General features: G+C 36.1%; 1 protein-coding gene across 3 annotated transcripts in view; it reads left to right on the top strand.

Moving 5' to 3' along the window:
- Window positions 1-19,892, top strand: part of ADAD1 (adenosine deaminase domain containing 1) — a 54,328-nt gene that overhangs the window by 21,263 nt on the left and 13,173 nt on the right. For 2 of the 3 annotated variants that reach the window (XM_064383735.1, XM_064383737.1), the window contains 5 exons: window positions 4,093-4,218; window positions 13,155-13,278; window positions 15,247-15,417; window positions 16,927-17,156; window positions 19,469-19,706. In XM_064383735.1, coding sequence (XP_064239805.1) covers window positions 4,093-4,218; window positions 13,155-13,278; window positions 15,247-15,417; window positions 16,927-17,156; window positions 19,469-19,706 — 889 coding nt within the window. The remainder of the gene's footprint in view (window positions 1-4,092; window positions 4,219-13,154; window positions 13,279-15,246; window positions 15,418-16,926; window positions 17,157-19,468; window positions 19,707-19,892) is intronic. The other variant, XM_064383736.1, reaches the window with a different exon arrangement.

The raw sequence follows: 19,892 nt of genomic DNA, 5'->3' as shown, positions 1-19,892 counted from the left end.
CTTTAGTCCAAATAAAATAGCAATACCTTATCATTTGTTACAGAAGACTCCACCCCTCAAACTAGGAATCTCTTGCCTATTCCCTTTATGGAAGACTCTGTAGCAGGAGCGGCCACAGGAAACTGATCTCTCAAACACCGAATACAGGAGTAAGGAGGGTTTATTCGGCTGGGAGCCTTGGGTGGTAATGTGTCCAAAACCCAGCTCACCTAACACAGGAAGGCTCTGCCTTTATATAGGCTTATACTTTAGATGTTACACATGGAAGAATCTTAGGTTTATAGCTTTACATATGAAAAGGGTCTCGGTTTACAGTCTCAGGAATTACATATGAAAAGAGTTTTGGTTTACAGTCTCAGGAATTACATATGAAAAGGATTTCGGCTTACAGTCTCAGGAATTACATATGAAAAGAGTTTTGGTTTACAGTCTCAGGAATTACATATGAAAATGGTTTCGGCTTACAGTCTCAGGAATTACATTTGAAAAGGGGAAGTTGATCTGAGATGCCTGGGTCTTCCTCTTCAATTCAACCACCCAAGCTGGTAATCTCTCACTTATTCTGTTTTTACGGAAGACTCAACCCCCCAAGCTGGAAATCAATTGCCTGTTCCTTTTATAGAAGACTCAGCACCCCCAAACTGGGAATCTCTTGCCCATTCCATTGTAAAAACTTTAAGCTTATGGAAGACTCAACTCCTCAAGCTAGGAATTTCTTGCCTTTACTGCCCTGGGAGATTGACCTGTGTCCTCCCTTCTCCCTTCTGAGGGTCCCTTAAACTCTTATTCATGCAGTCCTCCTTGGCTGCTCCCCAGCGATAGGACTTGTCAGCATTCACACAACAGCACCACATTCACACACACACTTCACCCTCCAGAACTTGACCACCAAGGAAGTACTTTGTCGCCTCTTTGCAACATTTCTTACCTTGACTTGTGTGCAAGGTTGCCTGGCTGAGGCCCCTAGTCACCATGGTTTGGAATCTCTTTCCTCTGTGTTGCTGTGTTGCTGAGAATCCAGGTTTATTCCTCACACTGGGTAAGTCCTGGCTCTCTCCCCCAAGGCCACCACAAATAGGGCGGAGGGGTACCTCCCCACAAGAGAGGACCAAGGACTGCCCCAGAGGGGAAACAGAATCTCAGACAAGCCCCCAAATTTGTTGGAAACAGGTTTTTAACATCGGGAAAAATCCACACCAAGACTGGATTACTCAGCAAGGCTAGTTTTACTTCCTGCAAGAAGAATACAACTGGCCAGCAGTCTTGCCACAAGAGCACCTATTCTTTAACTATATGAGGAAAAACAAGTATTAACTGTTACGGCTTTTGAAGAAAAATGATCCGAGACTCTCAAGTCTCCTGAACACCTCTTGTTGGGCCAGTTATAGAGGTAGTCACTACACTGTTTCCCAGCCTATCTGCTTTGTGTTTGTGCATTCTCTCTCTCTCTCTCTCTCTCTCTCTCTCTCTCTCTCTCTCTCTCTCTCGCTCACTCTTTCATGCTCGCTCTCTCTCTCTCTCTCTCTCTCTCTCTCTCTATATATATATATATATATATATATATATATTTTAAAGACAGAGTTTTGCTCTTGTCACCCAGGCTGGAGTGCAGTGGCACGATCACAGCTCACTGCAACCTCTGCCTCCCGAGTTCAAGGGATTCTCCTGCCTCAGGCTCCCAAGTAGCTGGACTACAGGCACCCACCACTATGCCTGGCTACTTTTTGTATTTTTAGTAGAGATGAGATTTCACCATGTCGACCAGGCTGGTCCCAAACTCTGACCTCAGGCAGTCTGCCCACCTCAGCCTCCCAAAGTGCTGGGATTACATACCCACTGCCACACCAGCCTAGTTTGCTATATGTTTTTAACTGGACCATATCTTCATTAAAAGTAATGATATATCCCTGAAGATAAGTTCAGGCTTCTCATAATACTGTTACTTGAAATTAGCAACTTGATGTCAAAGAAACAGTGTTATCTTGCATTATATGTGACATGTTTCTATCTCATCTCTGACCTCTAACAATTTGTGAGACTCTTTCATTCCCTCAACAGCCAGCACACATTTATTTTCATTCCCTCAACAACCAGCACACATTTATAGGGAAACAGTAGTATTTGCTCCTGATTCCTTCACATACACAGTAAGATACATTTAGTAAAAAAGATTTAACTCTATTCACAATATTTATTTATTTCATCTAAACTATGATCAAGAGGTATATTGGTATGTTACTGATTGTCAAATGTTATGATCATCCATAGCAAAACATTTTATCATTGGCCAGGAACTGTGGTTCACTCCTATAATCCCAGCACTGTGGGAGTAGTCCCAGCTACTCAAGAGGCTGAGGTGGAAGGACTGCTTGAGCTGAGGAGGTCAAGGCTTCTGTGAGTCATGATTGTGCCTCCACATTCTAGTCTGTGCAACAGTGTGAGACCCTGTCTCAAAAAAAAAAAGATTTTTCTTGCCACATATATAATTTTTGTCCTGTCATCACTAATTGCAGTGCACTTTTTAAAACCTGTATCATCACACAAAATAACTGCTTAATTATATGTAAGACATGATTAAAGTATGGTATTTTCATTCAATGGGACCATTTAGAAAGAATGAACTAATACTAATTTCTGCCTTTGATGTCCAAGACCAAGTAAATGTAAAAAGTAAGGTTTAGCATTTCTAGTTTTTATTTAAGTTATGTATGTTTATATTTATGGATTGTTTCTCAAAATGCCTGTAAGAAACTGCTAGTATTGGTTGCATCTGGAGAGGGAAACATTTGAATGTATGCCTTGTTTCTATTTTTTAAAACATTAAATTTCAAAAAATCATATAATGTAAACTGCTTCTCCCTATATCTTAAGTTTTCAGTGATAAGCAGAGCCAGCAGTTTGCTCTGCTTTCTCTCAGAGCTTCATTTTGTAATTAACTTTGTGACTGTTCTTTTTGATAATATGAATTTACCTATTTTGCCAAGAAGAATATTAATAATATTTTTAAAATGCAAGTTTAATATAAACAAAAACATATAAATGGATTAACTGAAATAAGGTGTGTCCTGTTAGTGGAATGCTAGCTGAGAATAATGTACTTTTAGCATTTATCCACCTTTTAGAATATAATGACTATTAAGCAGGTAACAAGATTTCTGTAAAAATTATACATTTCAAATATATACAATGCGTGAGAAGAAAATTTTGTTGCTTTTTTACACCTATGAAAATACTAAATGGACTTTAAACCTCTTGCTAGACCACCAGCAGCCACAATGAAATACCAGGAAATATCAGAGGTTTACAACCAAACTTGGAGAAATACTATATTAAGTGATTCTATAACCTCTCATTCTCTAAAACAGTGATTCTTTATGAGATACACAATTATATATATATATTTTTATATATACATATATATACACATATATATGTACATATATATACACACACACATGCACGCATATATAGCAACAGATTTCCAGGGCCCTACTCTACAATCTCAAGCTCTGTCATGTTTTTAATAAAGAATCCATAGATAACTTTTGATGTATATTCTTGGTTATAAACTATTGTATGGTAACCCTGGGTTACTTAGAACTAGCTTCCTCCTCTTTCACAATCTGTATCTTTTTTAGTGAGGACCTGGAACTATATCAAGAATCTAAATGCTTAGTGGGTTTTAGCAGTTCTCAATGGGACAAACAATAAGAGAATGTATTTTGGTTGTCATTAGGGCATTCAGTGGGGTGCTGGTCATCTTACAAAGTGTGGCACAGTCCTGTACAACAAAGAATTATCTTGTATCCTGTGTGACTTTTGAATATTTCATCAGACAAAATCTACAGATATAAACCTTTAGTCTACTAGTATGTAATACACATCTTTTTGTAAGTTATCCACAATGCTGAATAACTTGTGTTCTTTTAGAATTGAATACTTTGAAATCTCGGTCATAACCTAAACTATAAATTTTCTTACAGTTGCCTGTAAATTATTAAGTAATTTGATTGTCAATTTATAATAATAATAGTAAGACAGCTCTGGGAAGAGCACAGTGTTCTTGAAATTCACATTTTGATTTTTTTCTAGAAGGGAGATATATTCAGTATGCAAAGATTTCACAGATTGTTAAGAAAACATTTAATCAACTAATTCCTAATCATTCAGAATGCCTGAAATACAGCAATTCATTGGCTGCTTTTATAATTGAAAGAGGTAAGTTCAAATATTTGGGATGTGTTAGAAAAACTAATACTGTAATAATCTAATAGTAATATTTTAGTTAACTATCTTTGCCCCTGTTTGCAGTGGTGTTGCATTGATTTGAAATGACTTTTTCTAGTAAGTATGGGTCATTAAACACAAAGATTCTCCAAGGCAGAGATAAAGCACACTGACCAGGACCCAACAGTGAACTGCAAAATGGGAGAAGTCCTAACATTTTAAACCTTAGCCCTGCTGGCACCACTACCCGAAATCTAGTCCCCAATAACAACATTAAGAATAGCATCTTTTCTTCATTTTCAAGTAAAAAAAGACTGAAATACGGAAATCTTATTCCTGTGGACATAATGTTGTGATTCTGTGTTCTTTTGTTAACCCTTTAATGTTCTGAGTTTATCATTAATTGAAGCCATTTGAGTCTTATATTCAATTAGATATTATAAATTACATAGAAACAATTTGAGATTTGGTTTCTATTCTTAAGGAGTTATGATCTAAGTGGGCAGAGTAAATATATATACTAGTCGAAAGTCTGAGATGATAAAACGTTAAAATTTTTTTTCCATAATGCAGTAAGTGTGTGACTTAAATTCATAGATAGGAAATAAATGATAGGGTTTAAAATCTTTTGGAATAGGCGAGACTTAAGCTGTAACTTTAGGAGTTGATAAAATTTGGATAAATAGCAGAAAGGAAGACATTTTTGCAGAGAGAAAGGAATGAGGGAAGCAGCAGTAGGAAAACTCTTTATGGGGCAATGAGGTAAATTTATTGCTAGTACAGATTAGTCTATGTACAAGAGTAATACAAAATGCAGTTAGATTGATAAGATAGTGCCAGATTATGGAGTGACTTACAAACCAGTGAAAAGTTAAATTTAATAAGATCAATCAAAGCTGTGATTTCAAGCAATGATAGACAATGGGCTATAATTTTTGGGAGCATTAATCAGACTCAGCTCTGCTACTTAAATTACTTTGGGGAAACTATATACTTAACATCTCTGTGCTTCAAATTTTTTCTCATTGCTTAAAAATAGAGATAATAGAAACAATAACAACCCAACTTCATACAGTTGTTAGGATTAGATATGATAATGTCAATAAAGTATTTAGCGTAGTACTTGGCATTTAGTAAAAGGCCTAATTTCATTTGTAATAATTAAGATAAATTAATGTTTAAACAATAATTGACAGTTTTTTAAAAGATTGCAGGGATTGAAGCTGAATTATGGAATAGCAATCATGTGGTTGTAATGGAGTACCTACATTAGAGTTGAGATGGAAAGGGAAAAATATATTTTTTTAAAAAAATATTTGATAAGGTAAAAGTAAGTAAATGATAGAGGAAGTGACATGAATAAAAAGTAATACCAACATTTAAAGTTGACAGGGGATAATCATATTTCCTTATCCACATGGAATCTAGAAGCTACTGTGAAGCTGATTGGAGAAGAGCATGGATAAGAATAATAAATGTAGTTTTAGATAATATGAGTGTGAATATAAGAAGGAAAAGCCTGAGTGAAATAAAATGAACATTCCTGGAGTAACTCACACCATCAGTACATACTTAAGATGTATGATTAGAAACTTTGTCTTACTGTTTCTTTTTTTAATTTCAATAGTTTTGGGGAACAGGTGGTATTTGGTTATGTGGATAAGTTCTTTAGTGGTGATTTCTGAGATTTTGGTGCACCCATGATCCAAGCAGTCTACACTGTACCCAGTGTGTAGTCTTTTATCCCTCACCCTCCTACTGCCCTTCCCCCCGAGTCCCCAGAGTCCATTATATAATTCTTATCCCTTTGTGCCTTCCTGGCTAAGCTCCCACTTGTGAGAACATATGATGTTTGATTTTCCATTCCTCAGTTACTTCCCTTAGAATAATGGTCCCCAACTCTGTCCAGGTTGCTGCAAATGCCATTATTTCATTCCTTTTTAGAGCTAAGTATTATTCCTGGGGGTGTGTGTGTGCACATGCACATGCGCACACCACAATTTCTTTATTCACTCATTGATTGATGAGCATTTGGGCTGGTTCCATATCTTTGCAATTACAAATTGTGCTGCTATAAACATGCTTTTGCAAGTGTATTTTTCATATAAAAGACTTTTTTCCTCTGCGTACTTAGTAGTGGGATTGCTGGATCAAATGTTAATTCTAGTTTTAGTTCCTTAAGGAGTCTCCATACTGTTTTCCATAGTGATTGTACTAGTTTACGCCCACCAGCAGTGTAAAAGTGTAAATTCCCTTTACACTGCATCCACGTGAACATCCATTATTATTTTAATTTTTAAATTATAACCAGTCTTGTAAGGTGGTATTGCATAGTGGTTTTGATTTGCATTTCTCTGATAATTAGTAATATTGAGCATTTTTTCATATGTTTTTTGGCCATTTTATATTTTCTTTTGAGAATTGTCTATTGGGATTATTTGGTCTTTTTCCTTGCTGATTTGAGTTCCTTGTAGATTCTGGATATTAGTTCTTTGTCAGATGCATAGTTTGCAAAGATTTTCTCCCACTGTATGGGTTGTCTGATTACTCTGCTGATTATTTCTTTTGCTGTGCAGAAGCATTTTAGTTTAAGTCCCATCTATTTATCTTAGTTTTTGTTGCATTTGTTTTTGGGTTCTTGGTCATAAACTCTTTGCCTAAGCTAAAATGTATAAGAGGTTTTTTCCAATGCTATCTTCTAGAATTTTTATGGTTTAATGTCTTAGACTTAAGTCTTTGATCCATCTTGAGTTGATTTTTGGGTAAGGTGAGCGATGAGGATCTAGCTTTAGTGTTCTACATGTGGCTTGCCAATTATCCCAGCATCATTTGTTGAATAGGGTGTTCTTTCCCCACTTTGTGTATTTGTTTGCTATGTCGAAGGTCAGTTGACTCTTAAGTATTTGGCTTTATTTCTGGGTTCTCTATTCTGTTCCATGAGTCTGTGTGCTAGTTTTATACCAATACCATGCTGTTTTGGTAACTACAGCCTTGTACTATATAGTTTGAAGTCTGGTAATGTGATGCCTCTGGATTTGTTCTTTTTGATTAGTCTTACTTAGACTCTTTTTTGGTTCAATATGAATTTTAGGATTTTTGTTCTAGTTCTGTGAAGAACAGTGATGGTATTTTGACGGGAATTGCACTGGATCTGTAGATTTCTTTTGACAGTTCGGCGATTTTCACAATATAGATTCTACCCATGCATGAGCATGGGATGTGTTTCCATTTGTTTCTGTCATCTATGATTTCTTTCAGCAGTGTATTTTTGTTTCCCTTATAGAGATCTTTCACCTCCTTGGCTAGGTATATTCCTAAAAAAAATTTTTTTTTTTTTTTTTGGCAGCTGTTGTAAAGTGTGTTAGTCATACATGGCTTTTATTACCTTAAGGTATATCCTTTCTATGCCAATTTTGCTGAGGGTTTTCATCTTAAAGAGATGCTGGACTTTGTCAAATGCTTTTTCTGTGTCTATTAGAGATAATCATATAATTTTTGTTTTTAATTCTGTTTATGTGGTGTATCACATTTATTGACTTGCATATGTTAAAGCATTTCTACATCCCTGGTATGAAACCCAGTTGATCATGTTGTGTTATCTTTTTATGCTGCTAGATAGAGCTAGCTAGTATTTTGTTGAGGATTTTTGCAACTATGTTCATCCAGGGATGTTAGTCTTTAGTTTTCTTTTTTTTAATGGCTTCTGCTGGTTTTGGTATTAGGGTGATACTGGCTACATAGAATGTTTTAAGGAGGATTCCTTCTTTCTCTATCTTTTGGAATAGTTTCAGTAAGATTGATACAGTTCTTTGAATGTCTGATTAGAATTCAGCTGCTATCTGGTTGTAGACTTTTTTGGTTGGCATTTTTTTATTACTGCTTGTTATTGATCTGTTCAGAGTTTCTGTTTCTTCCTGGTTTAATCTACAAGGGTTATATATTTCCAGGAATTTATCCATCTCTTCTAGGTTTCTAGTTTGTGTTTGTGAAGGTATTCACAGTAAAGTTGAATGATCTTTTGTACTTCTATGTCATGGGGCAGGGTGGTTCTGTTATGGGTTGCTATAATGGCTTGAGTTGGTTGGTCTCCAGCCAGGAGGTGGCGCTTTTGAGAGAACATCAGCTGTGGTAGGAGAAATGGGGAGATATAAGCTTGCCCTATCTTAGCCACAATAAGTATTCAGTTTTCTCTTGGCAATGGGTGGGGACATAGAGTTCCCAAGAGTGTCTTTTGTCTTCAGCTACCAGGACACATAGAGAAAAACCATCAAGTGGGAGCGGGGTTAGGAGGGTCTGAGCTCAGACTCTCCTTGTGCTGTGGCCACTGTGGGGGATGGCAGGATAGTTCTCAGGCCAATGGAGTTATGTTTTAGAGGGATTATGGCTGCCTCTGCTGTGTCATACATGTTACCAGGGAAGTTGGGGAAAGCCAGCCATTCATCCCCCCACCTTGGATTCTGGTCGGGAAAATTTGTGCTCAGTCAAAATTATTACAAACTTCAGCTAGAAGCTTCCTTTAGCCTGCAGCCCCCTCCCCAGTCCACTGGCTACCTTACCCAAGGATCCCTGTGAGATAAAGCCAGGGATGACTTTCATGGGCTGGGTACTGGGATTGCCTACAGGGTTCTTCCTGCTGTTTGTCTTCTATTTTTCTTGGCTCCCTAAATTCATTTCATCTCTAGGTAAGGTTAAATCCTTCTCCTGTGATCTGGAGTTTTAGGTTCCCCAGTAGGAATGTGTATTCGAAGGTAGACTTCCCCCTCTCCCCCACCGCTTTGGGAACTCATAGTTTTCCAACTCTCTCACAGAGTTTGCAGTGGCAAGCTGCTGCTTTCAAAGGGTCTGTGAATTCTTTGGTCTTCCTGGTATGTTCCTGCAGTGGTTCTTGGAGCAAAAGTTCATGATGTGAGTCTCTGCAAGCTATTCGGTTTCTCCAAGTGGGAGCTGCATGTTAGTCCTGTCTCCTATCTGCCATTTTCCCCCGTAAAAAAATCACCTTACAGTTTTTAATTGGATCTATAAGCAGCTATCAAATCTAAATGTCCTTCTCTCCCCTGCCACCAAATATGTATACTTTACTGCACTTGTATCCATCTTCCCTACTGTGATAATAGAGGAAGCATCACTCCTCCTATAGGCTAATTCTTTCACTTAAATTCTGATTCCATTCCTTCTCACATCTTGATAAATTCCTTCTTTTGGTTAACTCTTACCTATTTGACTTTCTAGAAACATTAAACACAGTTTACTACACCTTGTTTTTTTCTACCGCAATAACCTCCTGGTCTACCTGCCCTCCACCCTACCCCTCCCCGCCCCCGCAATATTGACAACAAATTTCAAATTATGTAATACCTTATTATAGCTGTAGCCTCCATGCTCTGTATTAGGTCTCAGTTATTTGTTTTACAACTCCAAGTTTGTAACCTTTGATCAGTGTCTTTCCATTTTCCCTACTTTCTAACCACTAATAACCACCATTCTACTCTGTTTTTATGAGTCCAATCTTTTTAGATTCCACACGAGTGAGATCATGCAGTGTTTGTCTTTCTGTGTCTGGCTTACTTCACTTAATGTCCTCCAGGTTTATTCATATTGTTGAAAGTGGCAGAATTTTCTTCTTTTTGAGGGTGAAAAAATATTTCATTTTATATATATGTCACAGTTTCTTTATTCATGTATTGAGACATTTAGGTTGTTTTTGTATCTTGTGGGAATAATGCGACAGTGAACATGGGAGTGTAGGTATCTCTTTGGATCTTAATTTCACTTCCTTTGGATATATACACAGAAGTGAGATTGCTGGATTATATGTCAAGTAATATTTTTATTTTGTTGAGAATCTCCATAGTTTTCCACAATGCTTGTAAAAATTTACATTTCTGCCAAAAGTTTACATTTCTGCCAAATTTAGGTTCTTTATATATATATCCTCACAAAAACTTACATTTTGACTTCTTTATAATAGCCATCCTAACAGGGATGAGAATATCTCATTGTGATTTTGATTTGCATTTATCTGATGATTAGTGATGTTGAGCACCTTTTCATATACCTGTTCTATGTCTCCTGTAAAGGAAAATGTCTTTTCAGGTTCTTTTCCCATGTTTAAATCAAGTTATTTGTTTTTTACTATTGAGTTGTGAGAGTTACTTATATACTTTGGGTATTAACTCTTTATTGGAGATATGGTTTGCAAATGTTTTCTTCTGTTCCATAGTTGTCTTTTTATTTTGTTGATTTTTTTTTTTTTTTTTTTTTTGCTTTGTAGAAAGGAAATGTAACCAAGATGGTTTTTACTTCAGTAGCTTTCCCATAAATTTTTCAGCATAATATATAACACCCCTTTCTCCCAACTTCATCTTACCCCATTCCCTTCACCCCACTTACTAGATCAGCTATACTTCTCTCTTTGCCCAGGAAAGAAATAGTCTTCTGTCTTTGCCCAGGGTGGTGTGCATATGTTACTTCTTTTGACTAGAAGAATACTTTTTGTCTCACTGGTGCTAAAAGTTAAATTTCAGCTCGTTAGGGAGGGATTCTGCAACTAGTCTGCATGAGATAAGCTTTTCTCTCATTATCTTCACATGAGCCCCATAATTGTTTCCTTTAGAGCACTTATCACCCTTCAGGGTTTGTTTAGTCTTTTTTTCTGGCTTCTCTGCTGGAACCTCACAAAGGTATGTCTTGCTCAGCGTTTTATTTCTAACATCTACTTTAGTGCCAGTACTTGGTAATAGCTCACCAGTTGTTGCTGAATTGTTAGCTTGGTGCAGAAAACAAAACATAACAAGAACTGCAATTAGTTTTGCACCAGCCTAATAGTAAAACTCCTTTAGGTAGTTGTGACTGTAGAACTGAACTTTGAAAAATGAAAACTCAAGATTTCCTGAAGTAAGAGATACAGTGAGGAGGATATTCAAAGGGGAACATAGGGGAAGAAAGAATGAAGTAGTCACTGGGCAATGGAAAGGCCTACTTAGAATATAAGAGGAAAAAAGACTGCCAATTTGAATTGTGTATTTTTGGAGCATAGAATTTCCAGAAAATTTCAAGCAAGGCACAGCAAAATGTGGATGGAGCAAAGCTACTGGAAAAAGCATTAAGGTTTTGTTTTTTAGGAGAGCAGCTTCAGTAGAACAGAGAAGGAAACTAATTTGGTTTATAGCGTTTGAGTTGATTAAGAAAAATTAGAGGCATTAAGTATAGATAATTTAAGACAGAAGCAGAATGGCAAATGAAGTGTCTTAGAAGATCAAAACCATCCAGGACATAGGCATAGGCAACAACTTCATGACTAAAACACCAAAAGCGATGGCAACAAAAGTCAAGTAGACAAACGGGATCTAATTAAAATTCAGAGCTTCTGCACAGCAAAAGAAACCATCATTAGAGCGAACCGGCAACCAACAGAATGGGAAAAAATTTTTGCAGTCTACCCATCTGCAAAGGGCTAATATCCAAAATCAACAAAGATCTAAAACAGATATACAAGAAAAAAAAAAAAACATTCAAAAGTGGGCAAAGGATATAAACAGACACTTTTCAAAAGAAGACATATATGAGGCCAATAAACATATGAAAAAATGCTCATCATCACTGGTCATTAGAGAAATGCAAATCAAAACCACACTGAGATACCATCTCATGCCAGTTAGAATGGTGATCATTAAAAAATCTGGAGACAACAGATGCTGGAGAGGATGTGGAGAAATAGGAACACTTACACAGTTAGTGGGAATGTAAATTAGTTCAACCATTGTAGAAGACAGTGTGGCGATTTCTCAAGGACCTAGAAATAGAAATTCCATTTGATGCAGCAATCCCATTACTGGGTATATACCCAAAGAACTATAAATCATTCTGCTATAAAGACAGATGCACACCTATGTTCATTGCAGCCCTGTTTACAATAGCAAAGACTTGGAACCAACCCAAATGGCTGTTGATGATATACTAGACAAAGAAAATGTGGCACATATACACCATGGAATACTACGCAGCCATAAAAAACGATGAGTTTGTGTCCTTTGTAGGGACTTGGATGAATCTGGAAACCATCATTCTCAGCAAACTGATAAAAGAACAGAAAACCAAACACCGCATGTTCTCACTCATAGACGGGTGTTGAATAAGGAGAACATGTGGACTCAGGGAGAGGAGCATCATACACTGGGGGAAGTTGGGGGGTGGCTAGGGGAGGGACAGTGGAGGGTGGGGAGGGATAACATGGGGAGAAATACCAGATATAGCATGCACCTATGCAACAACCCTGCATGACCTGCACTTGTACTCCAAAACCTAAAGTAAAAAAAATTAAAAAAAAAAAAGATCAAATACATCTAGATGTAGAAGAAATAGCCATATTTGAAAGCTAAAGACATTTGATAATTCTGTTGATTGTGGTAAAAATTTAGATGAAGTATTATAAAACATCTGCCTTTTTCGTTGAGATACTACTTTTTAATTTTGCTTCTTAGAAGACTCTTAAGACTCTTATTTTAAATTGTGGAATTATTTTTTCATATTTTCATTTAGTATATTCTACTAAATTAAAAATGGTGTGGTTGGGCATGTTGACTCATGCCTGTAATCCCAGCCCTTTGGGAGGCTGTGCAGATAACAAGGTCAGGAGATCAAGACCAGCATGACCAACATGGTGAAACACTGTTTCTACTAAAATACAAAAATTAGCCAGGCGTGGTGGTGTGTGCCTGTAATCCCAGCTTCTCAGGAGGCTGAGGCAGGAGAATCACTTGAACCCAGGAGGCAGAGGTTGCAGTGAGTCAATATCATATCACTGCACTCCAGCTTGGGTGACAGAGCAAGACTCTGTCTCAAAAAAAAAAAAATGATGGGGTAGAAGAGTTGAACATAGGGAAGAGAGTGGTTAAATTAACCTGCTACTGTCTACCTTTTTCTTTTAGCTGGACAGCATGAGGTTGTAGCTATAGGCACAGGTGAATACAATTACAGCCAGAGCATTAAGACAAATGGAAGAGTATTGCATGATACTCATGCTGTCGTTACAGCAAGAAGGTCTCTTCTTAGGTAAGATAACACATATATTAATATTATTAAATATGAATGCTGTCAGCCCAAAGTAACTTCATGTAAATATCTTCATTTACAAATGGAATTTTATTGATCATAGAGCCAAGGATGTCACATCTTCTTATCTAAGTCATCGGATTGATTCCACGTCACCTTTGGAATGTTTGTAACTGTAATGTCTAGTCATTGGATTTTAGTGGCTTCCATTATCAAGACCTGAAGTGAGAGAGAGAGAGAGAGACAGTATGTGTGTGTGTGTATGTGTGTGTGTGTGTGTGTGTGTGTGTGTGTGTGTGTGTGTGTTTTACAGGGAGTTTCACTTTTATTGCCCAGGCTGGAGTGCAGTGGTGCAATCTGGGCTTACTGCAGCCTCTGCCTTTTGAGTTCAAGTGATGTTACTCTCCCAGCCTCCTAAATAGGTGGGATTACAGGCATGCAGCACCACATCCGAATAATTTTTTGTATTTTAGTAGAGACAGCGTTTCACCATGTCAGTCAGGCTGGTCTCGAACTCCTGATCTCAGGTAATCCACCTGCCCCGGCCCCCCAAATTGCTGGGATTATACACGTGAGCCACCGTGCCCAGCTGAACTCAGTGTTAAGAATCCTACAATCAGCTGGGCACAGTAGCTCACACCTGTAATCCCGTTGTACCGTCAGCTGCTAGATCGTATTCATTTTGGTTCTTTTAAGCATTAAACTGGCTTTTTATTTACCTTTTTCTTATGGATGTTTTCAAAGACAGACAAATGAGAATAGGATAACAAATTCTCATTCAGCTTCAACAGATATTAGCATTCTGCTGTCTTTGTTAAATATCTGCATTCTCACTTCTTGTGTTGGTGTTTTCTTCACTGGAGTATTTTAAAACAAATTCAGACATTCTTACCTGTAAAAATATAAATTTGTATCTCTAATAATGAGGAAAGAATCCAATAATCTTAAAAGTTATTCAGCAAGACTATGAGGGTAATGCAATTCATTGCCTTCCACCCCTCTCGGTGCTTATGGAATTATTTGACCTTTTTAAAAGCTACCTCTTTTGTGTTACTGGTTCCTATGCTTGGCATTTTTATATACTGGTACTTAATTTTTTACTACCTATTTCTGATGATGGGATTCAAGGGAGTATATCTTAAAGTCATGGTTTATTAAATAAGCGAAATAATATTTGTCCTTGATTTGATTAGTTGTAGTCTTTCAGATCTTCCCTTTTTAAAAAAAATTTTAAATTTAAAAATTTTAAATTATTGTGAATATATAATACTTGTGCATATTTATAAGGTACATGTGATATTTAATACAAACATTAAATGTGTAATGATCAAGTCAAGGTAATTGGGATATCCCTTTCCTCAGTCATTTTTCATTTCTTTGTGTTAGGAGCATTCTAGTTCCACTCATTCAGTTATTTTGAAACATGCAATAAATTATTGGTAACTATATCTGCTTTATTTCTTAATACAACTTATGATGTTCATTGTATTGTTCCTATGCTCTTTTTTTTTTCTTTAAACCCATTAAGGAGCAGGGACCACAGTTTTTGTGATTTTTGTAATTGTTTGGGTAGGGAAGGGGAAATAGAAGTAAGGCAAAAAGTTGACACTTCATCTGGAAGACTGGGAACAGAACTGTCTGAGGAAGAAGGGAGGAATCAGTAGAGAAATGAGTCTTTTGCAGAATATGATAGTTGGAAGACCCAAATGTGAAATAGAAGTGGAGTAGTAGAGAAGGAATGGTGTTTTAAGGAATGGTGTGTTATACAGAGCAGACTGGGCTCCAGCTGGGGACTTTCAAGAAGTTTAATGTTTCATTAAATAAAGCTAAGATTAATTTAGAGTTCTTACCTGTGTCAAAACTTTTGACATTCAGGGACATTGCTAGTGACACATATGGACATGATGCTCATTAAGGTACATCTTTTATAAAGTTTATTACTTGACAAAGTTATAACATTTATTTTAGGTACTTTTACAGACAACTTCTACTCTTCTACAGCAAAAATCCTGTTATGATGGAAAAATCAATATTCTGTACAGAACCAACTTCTAATCTACTCACTCTTAAACAGAATATCAACATTTGTCTTTACATGAACCAGTTGCCTAAAGGATCAGCCCAGATTAAGTCACAGTTGTAAGTATTCTAGAAGTTGTTTTTAAAAGCAAGTGGGATGGCCATGCCATAACCTTCTGACTTCCTATAGCAAATAAAACATGTAAATTCTAATTACTCATATTTTCCATTCAACCTTGAGTTGTTATATGTGGCATGCAGGAGACCCCAAATTCTTTCCCTTCCCCTCAGTCTAATCTATTACTTCTACAGGTTGAGCTTCTCAAATCCAAAAGTCTAAGATTCAAAATCCTCTAGAATCGGAAACTTTTTGAGCACTGACATACGACTCTAAAAGGAAATTCTCATTGGAGCATTTCATATTTCAGATTATTGGATTTGTGTTCAACTGGTCAATATAAAGAAAATATTTCACAGTGTGAAAAAAAAAAATCTGAAACATTTCTGGTTCCAAGCATTTTAGATAAGCAATACTCAGCCTGTACTTAAAACTCCCATGTACTTCACCACATTTTTTGCTATGCCATTTTAAAAAAAATCTACTTCTTTCTGCTTTTAAGACCTCATAAACCTTAGGAAGTACGCATTTATGCACTGTTCACATACAAATACAAGAGTTAAGAAAAACATTAATCTGTGGCCAAAATATTGCTTTGATGAATGAATATCATCAGGTAGCATAACATTTAAACAGTACAAACAAGAACAAAGTAGACAGTAAAAGTCACTTTAAGTCTGACCATCTAGTGGTAATCATGAGTAATATTTTAATAAAAATCCCTCCATTAACACCATTGAAAATAAGGTCAGTGTTCTCTAGAAAAAAACTTAAAGAAAAATAATTTTGCATTTTTTTTTTTTTTTTTTTTTTTTTTTTTTTTTGAGACGGAGTTTCGCTCTTGATACCCAGGCTGGAGCGCAATGGCGCGATCTCGGCTCACCGCAATCTCCGCCTCCTGGGTTCAGGCAATTCTCCTGCCTCAGCCTCCTGAGTAGCTGGGATTACAGGCACGCGCCACCGTGCCCAGCTAATTTTTTGTATTAGTAGAGACGGGGTTTCACCATGTTGACCAGGATGGTCTCGATCTCTTGACCTCGTGATCCACCCGCCTCGGCCTCCCAAAGTGCTGGGATTACAGGCTTGAGCCACCGCGCCCGGCCAATTTTGCATTTTTTGAAGATGACTCATAAAGAAAAAGTGAGTTTCCCTTTTTTTCATTTCTTCATTTTGTAGTTTTAAAACATGTTCATACAGAGGAAGGAACTAATTCACAAACTATGATAGGGATAAAAATTAGTGTTTCTTTTATTTTAAGGGACATAAAGTGGTGATAATATGAAAAATATCTCTATTGGAAGCTCTAAATGTGGTTCATTTCTGTTTTATATTGCTATTATAGAATAAAGGCACTCCATTCCTACATTTGCTTTCTTGTATCTGTTTCTGTTACTGGAATTAAATGTATACTGGGAAGTTAAACATGTTAGAGAACATTTCCTAGGTACAGGTAGATTTTGGTCTGTCACCTTTGTTTTTTTAAAGGAAGAAACTTTCTTTTCTTTCTCTAGACGTCTTAATCCACATTCTATATCTGCATTTGAAGCCAATGAAGAACTGTGTCTCCACGTGGCTGTTGAAGGCAAAATTTATCTGACTGTTTACTGTCCTAAAGACGGTGTTAATAGAATTAGCAGTATGTCCTCAAGTGACAAATTGACAAGATGGGAAGTGCTTGGTGTACAGGGAGCATTGCTGAGTCATTTTATACAGCCAGTTTACATCAGCAGTATACTTGTTGGTGAGTGGGATTTTATAACCTTCTGGCTTCACTCACTAAGCAAATTCTCTGTATTTTACTTATCAGTATAAAATTAGTTTTTGCATATGTGAAACTTTATTTAAAGTCAAAACACAGACATGTTTTGTAGAGCTGTTGGTTTCATGATAAATTATCAGGGAGAATGAATGGATACCAAAGGTGGGAGGCAGAGATTGTGGGATAAAGGTGTCATAAGTTGTAGTGACCAGCCAACTGGAAAAGGAAATTCCAGAGAGAGTCCCTTCTGTTGCTTTGGGAAAGATCAGAGAAAAACCTTGGTTGTAAAGCTTATTTCTGAGGCCTTTTAATTTTCAAAGCACTCAGCATGCTGAAGGTTCATATTTTGAGGGATTGTTTTCTGTACCCCAATATTATTTTAAAGCTTTACTTTTCAAAAAGTATGCAGAAACAAATTTGATGCTGTGGTTATTCTGTAGATACTTATTTTTTCATTTTATGGTGGTGGTCTTTTTAAATTTAAAACATAGGATCTAGGCTTTTCTTCCAAAATACTTCAGAAATGTTTATCCGGAAGTTATTTCCATCCAGAGGTCCTTTTCATATACTGATTTGATTTGTATAATTGAGTATAGAGAATCCTTCCTAGTGAAGAAATCCATTTTAAATACAGTTCATCGACTTTTAAGAAGCAGTTGATAACCTCAGGTAATCTGTTATTCAGTCCTTTCTTTTTTTCTTTTTCAGATCACATTCAGAATGTTAATAAAATACTTGCCTAAAGTCAGTCAGTTTGCTTAGTGATAGAGCCTGGACTCAAACCCAGTTTTCATAACTTTTCGTGCTGCTGCTTATGATAGATTTTTTTATATATGAATTATTGTCAGGTCAGGTCTTCTATGGTCTTTGATTAGACTTAAACTTTGACTTTAACCTTGGAGTTTCATGTTATTTCAGATCATTTTGAATGAATCAAATCAAAATTTTTCAATTATATAATTTTAGAGATGTATTTTCTAGGAACAAGATTGAGCCTCGAGATGTATTAAAATCATACCTCAGATATAGTAAATTATTAATTCACACATAAATGAAGGGAAAAGTAAAATTTATAATAAAATATTTGTAAGCTTTTTTCTATTATATTAGGTTTTATATTTCCCATTAAGGCATCTAGGTAAACAATTTGATGTTTAAAGCATTTCATGAAAAATTTGACTTACAGAGTTTTTTTTCTTCCTTTTTCCAATTTTTTTTTTGTCACAACCACTATCATCATTTAATTGCAAAGTGTAATAAATAATTATATTTTTTTAATCCTTATTATCTACTGTTCATTATAGATATATTAACCGTTCCTCACACCTTATTTTTATCCAGCTTTTTTTCTGTGCCCAAGTATATTTTTTATTTGATTACTTTTCATTTGTCACTCTTGATTTGTCTTGATCATTTGTCACTCTTGATAAACACTTAAGGAAGTGTTTAGAAAAAGGATGTCAAAAGCGATACATGGCCATCATTTTCTAGTGCCCAAGTAGTCATAATGTGGCCCTAGTAAACATCTCAACAATTTTAATGATAAGGACGCAAAACTTTGTGAAATATGTCCAGTGGTTTACAAAGATTCCAGAACATCTGATCTTCTGAGGAAGAAAGAGATCTGCTTTAGAATTACTGTTTTTTAAATAGGAATGACTGCTTCCTAACTTCTGTTTTAAGTTTGATGCAGCTCACTGTTTTTTAATAATAACAACATTGCATCTTTTTGAGGTCTCTCCTTCAATAATTATCATAACTGAGAATTCAAAGCTTTTGGTATTGGCAAAATTTTAACCAGAAATGGTCATTCTTTAAATTATTTTACATTGTGAAATTGGAGCATTGTAGTATTGGAAAGTTGTAACTTGTGGCACTTAGATGTTTGAAAATAACTCATTTTCACCAATTATTTTTCAACCAGATTTGTCGACTGCCCTTGCAAGAAATCAGCATATAATGCAATCAACAAATCCAGATGTACCAGATTTCTCAGTCAGTTACTTAAGTACCAGTTTCTGAATCAGCTGTGGCTCTTTGCTAATACTCAATAGAGGGACTTTTCATTATTTTCTGTATCAGAGTCTTTTTTAAAATGGAAAATCTGTTATTACCTTATTCTGGTTCTGGTTAAGAATATGGAGTAGATGCTAAGAGAGTAGAACAAGGAAAGGGAAGGTTGTAAGATAAAGAATAGAGAAGTGGGTTTTAGACGATTCCCAATCATTTAATTTATTTTTATTTTTGGAAGGCCTTTTAATATTGAACTTGAGTGTTTTGTTTTTGCTTTCTAGGTGATGGGAATTGCAGTGATACCAGAGGCTTAGAAATTGCTATAAAGCAACGTGTTGATGATGCACTCACTTCAAAACTTCCTATGTTTTACTTAGTCAACAGACCTCATATTAGTTTAGTACCCTCTGTATATCCACTTCAAATGAACTTGGAATATAAATTTCTGAGTCTGAATTGGGCACAAGGAGATGTTTCTTTGGAGATTGTGGATGGCCTGAGTGGGAGGATCACTGAAAGGTTAAAATTACTAATTTATTTAAACCATATATTACTTAAGCAAAAGAAGCATTTTATTGCAGTTTTTATTCTAACTTTTTTGGATACCATCTATTCAATTCTGAACAATATCATTAGTTGAATGTGACTATGTTGCAGGCATTGTACTAATTTAAAATTTTTTTCTGATGAGAAGACAGACGTGGA

Source organism: Aotus nancymaae, unplaced genomic scaffold (assembly GCF_030222135.1).
Source record: "Aotus nancymaae isolate 86718 unplaced genomic scaffold, 86718_ANA_hifiasm-v0.15.2.pri h1tg000033l, whole genome shotgun sequence".
Classification (NCBI taxonomy): domain Eukaryota; kingdom Metazoa; phylum Chordata; class Mammalia; order Primates; family Aotidae; genus Aotus; species Aotus nancymaae.
The sequence above is the reverse complement of the archived record's forward strand: the minus strand, read 5'-3'. Positions and strand labels throughout refer to the sequence as shown.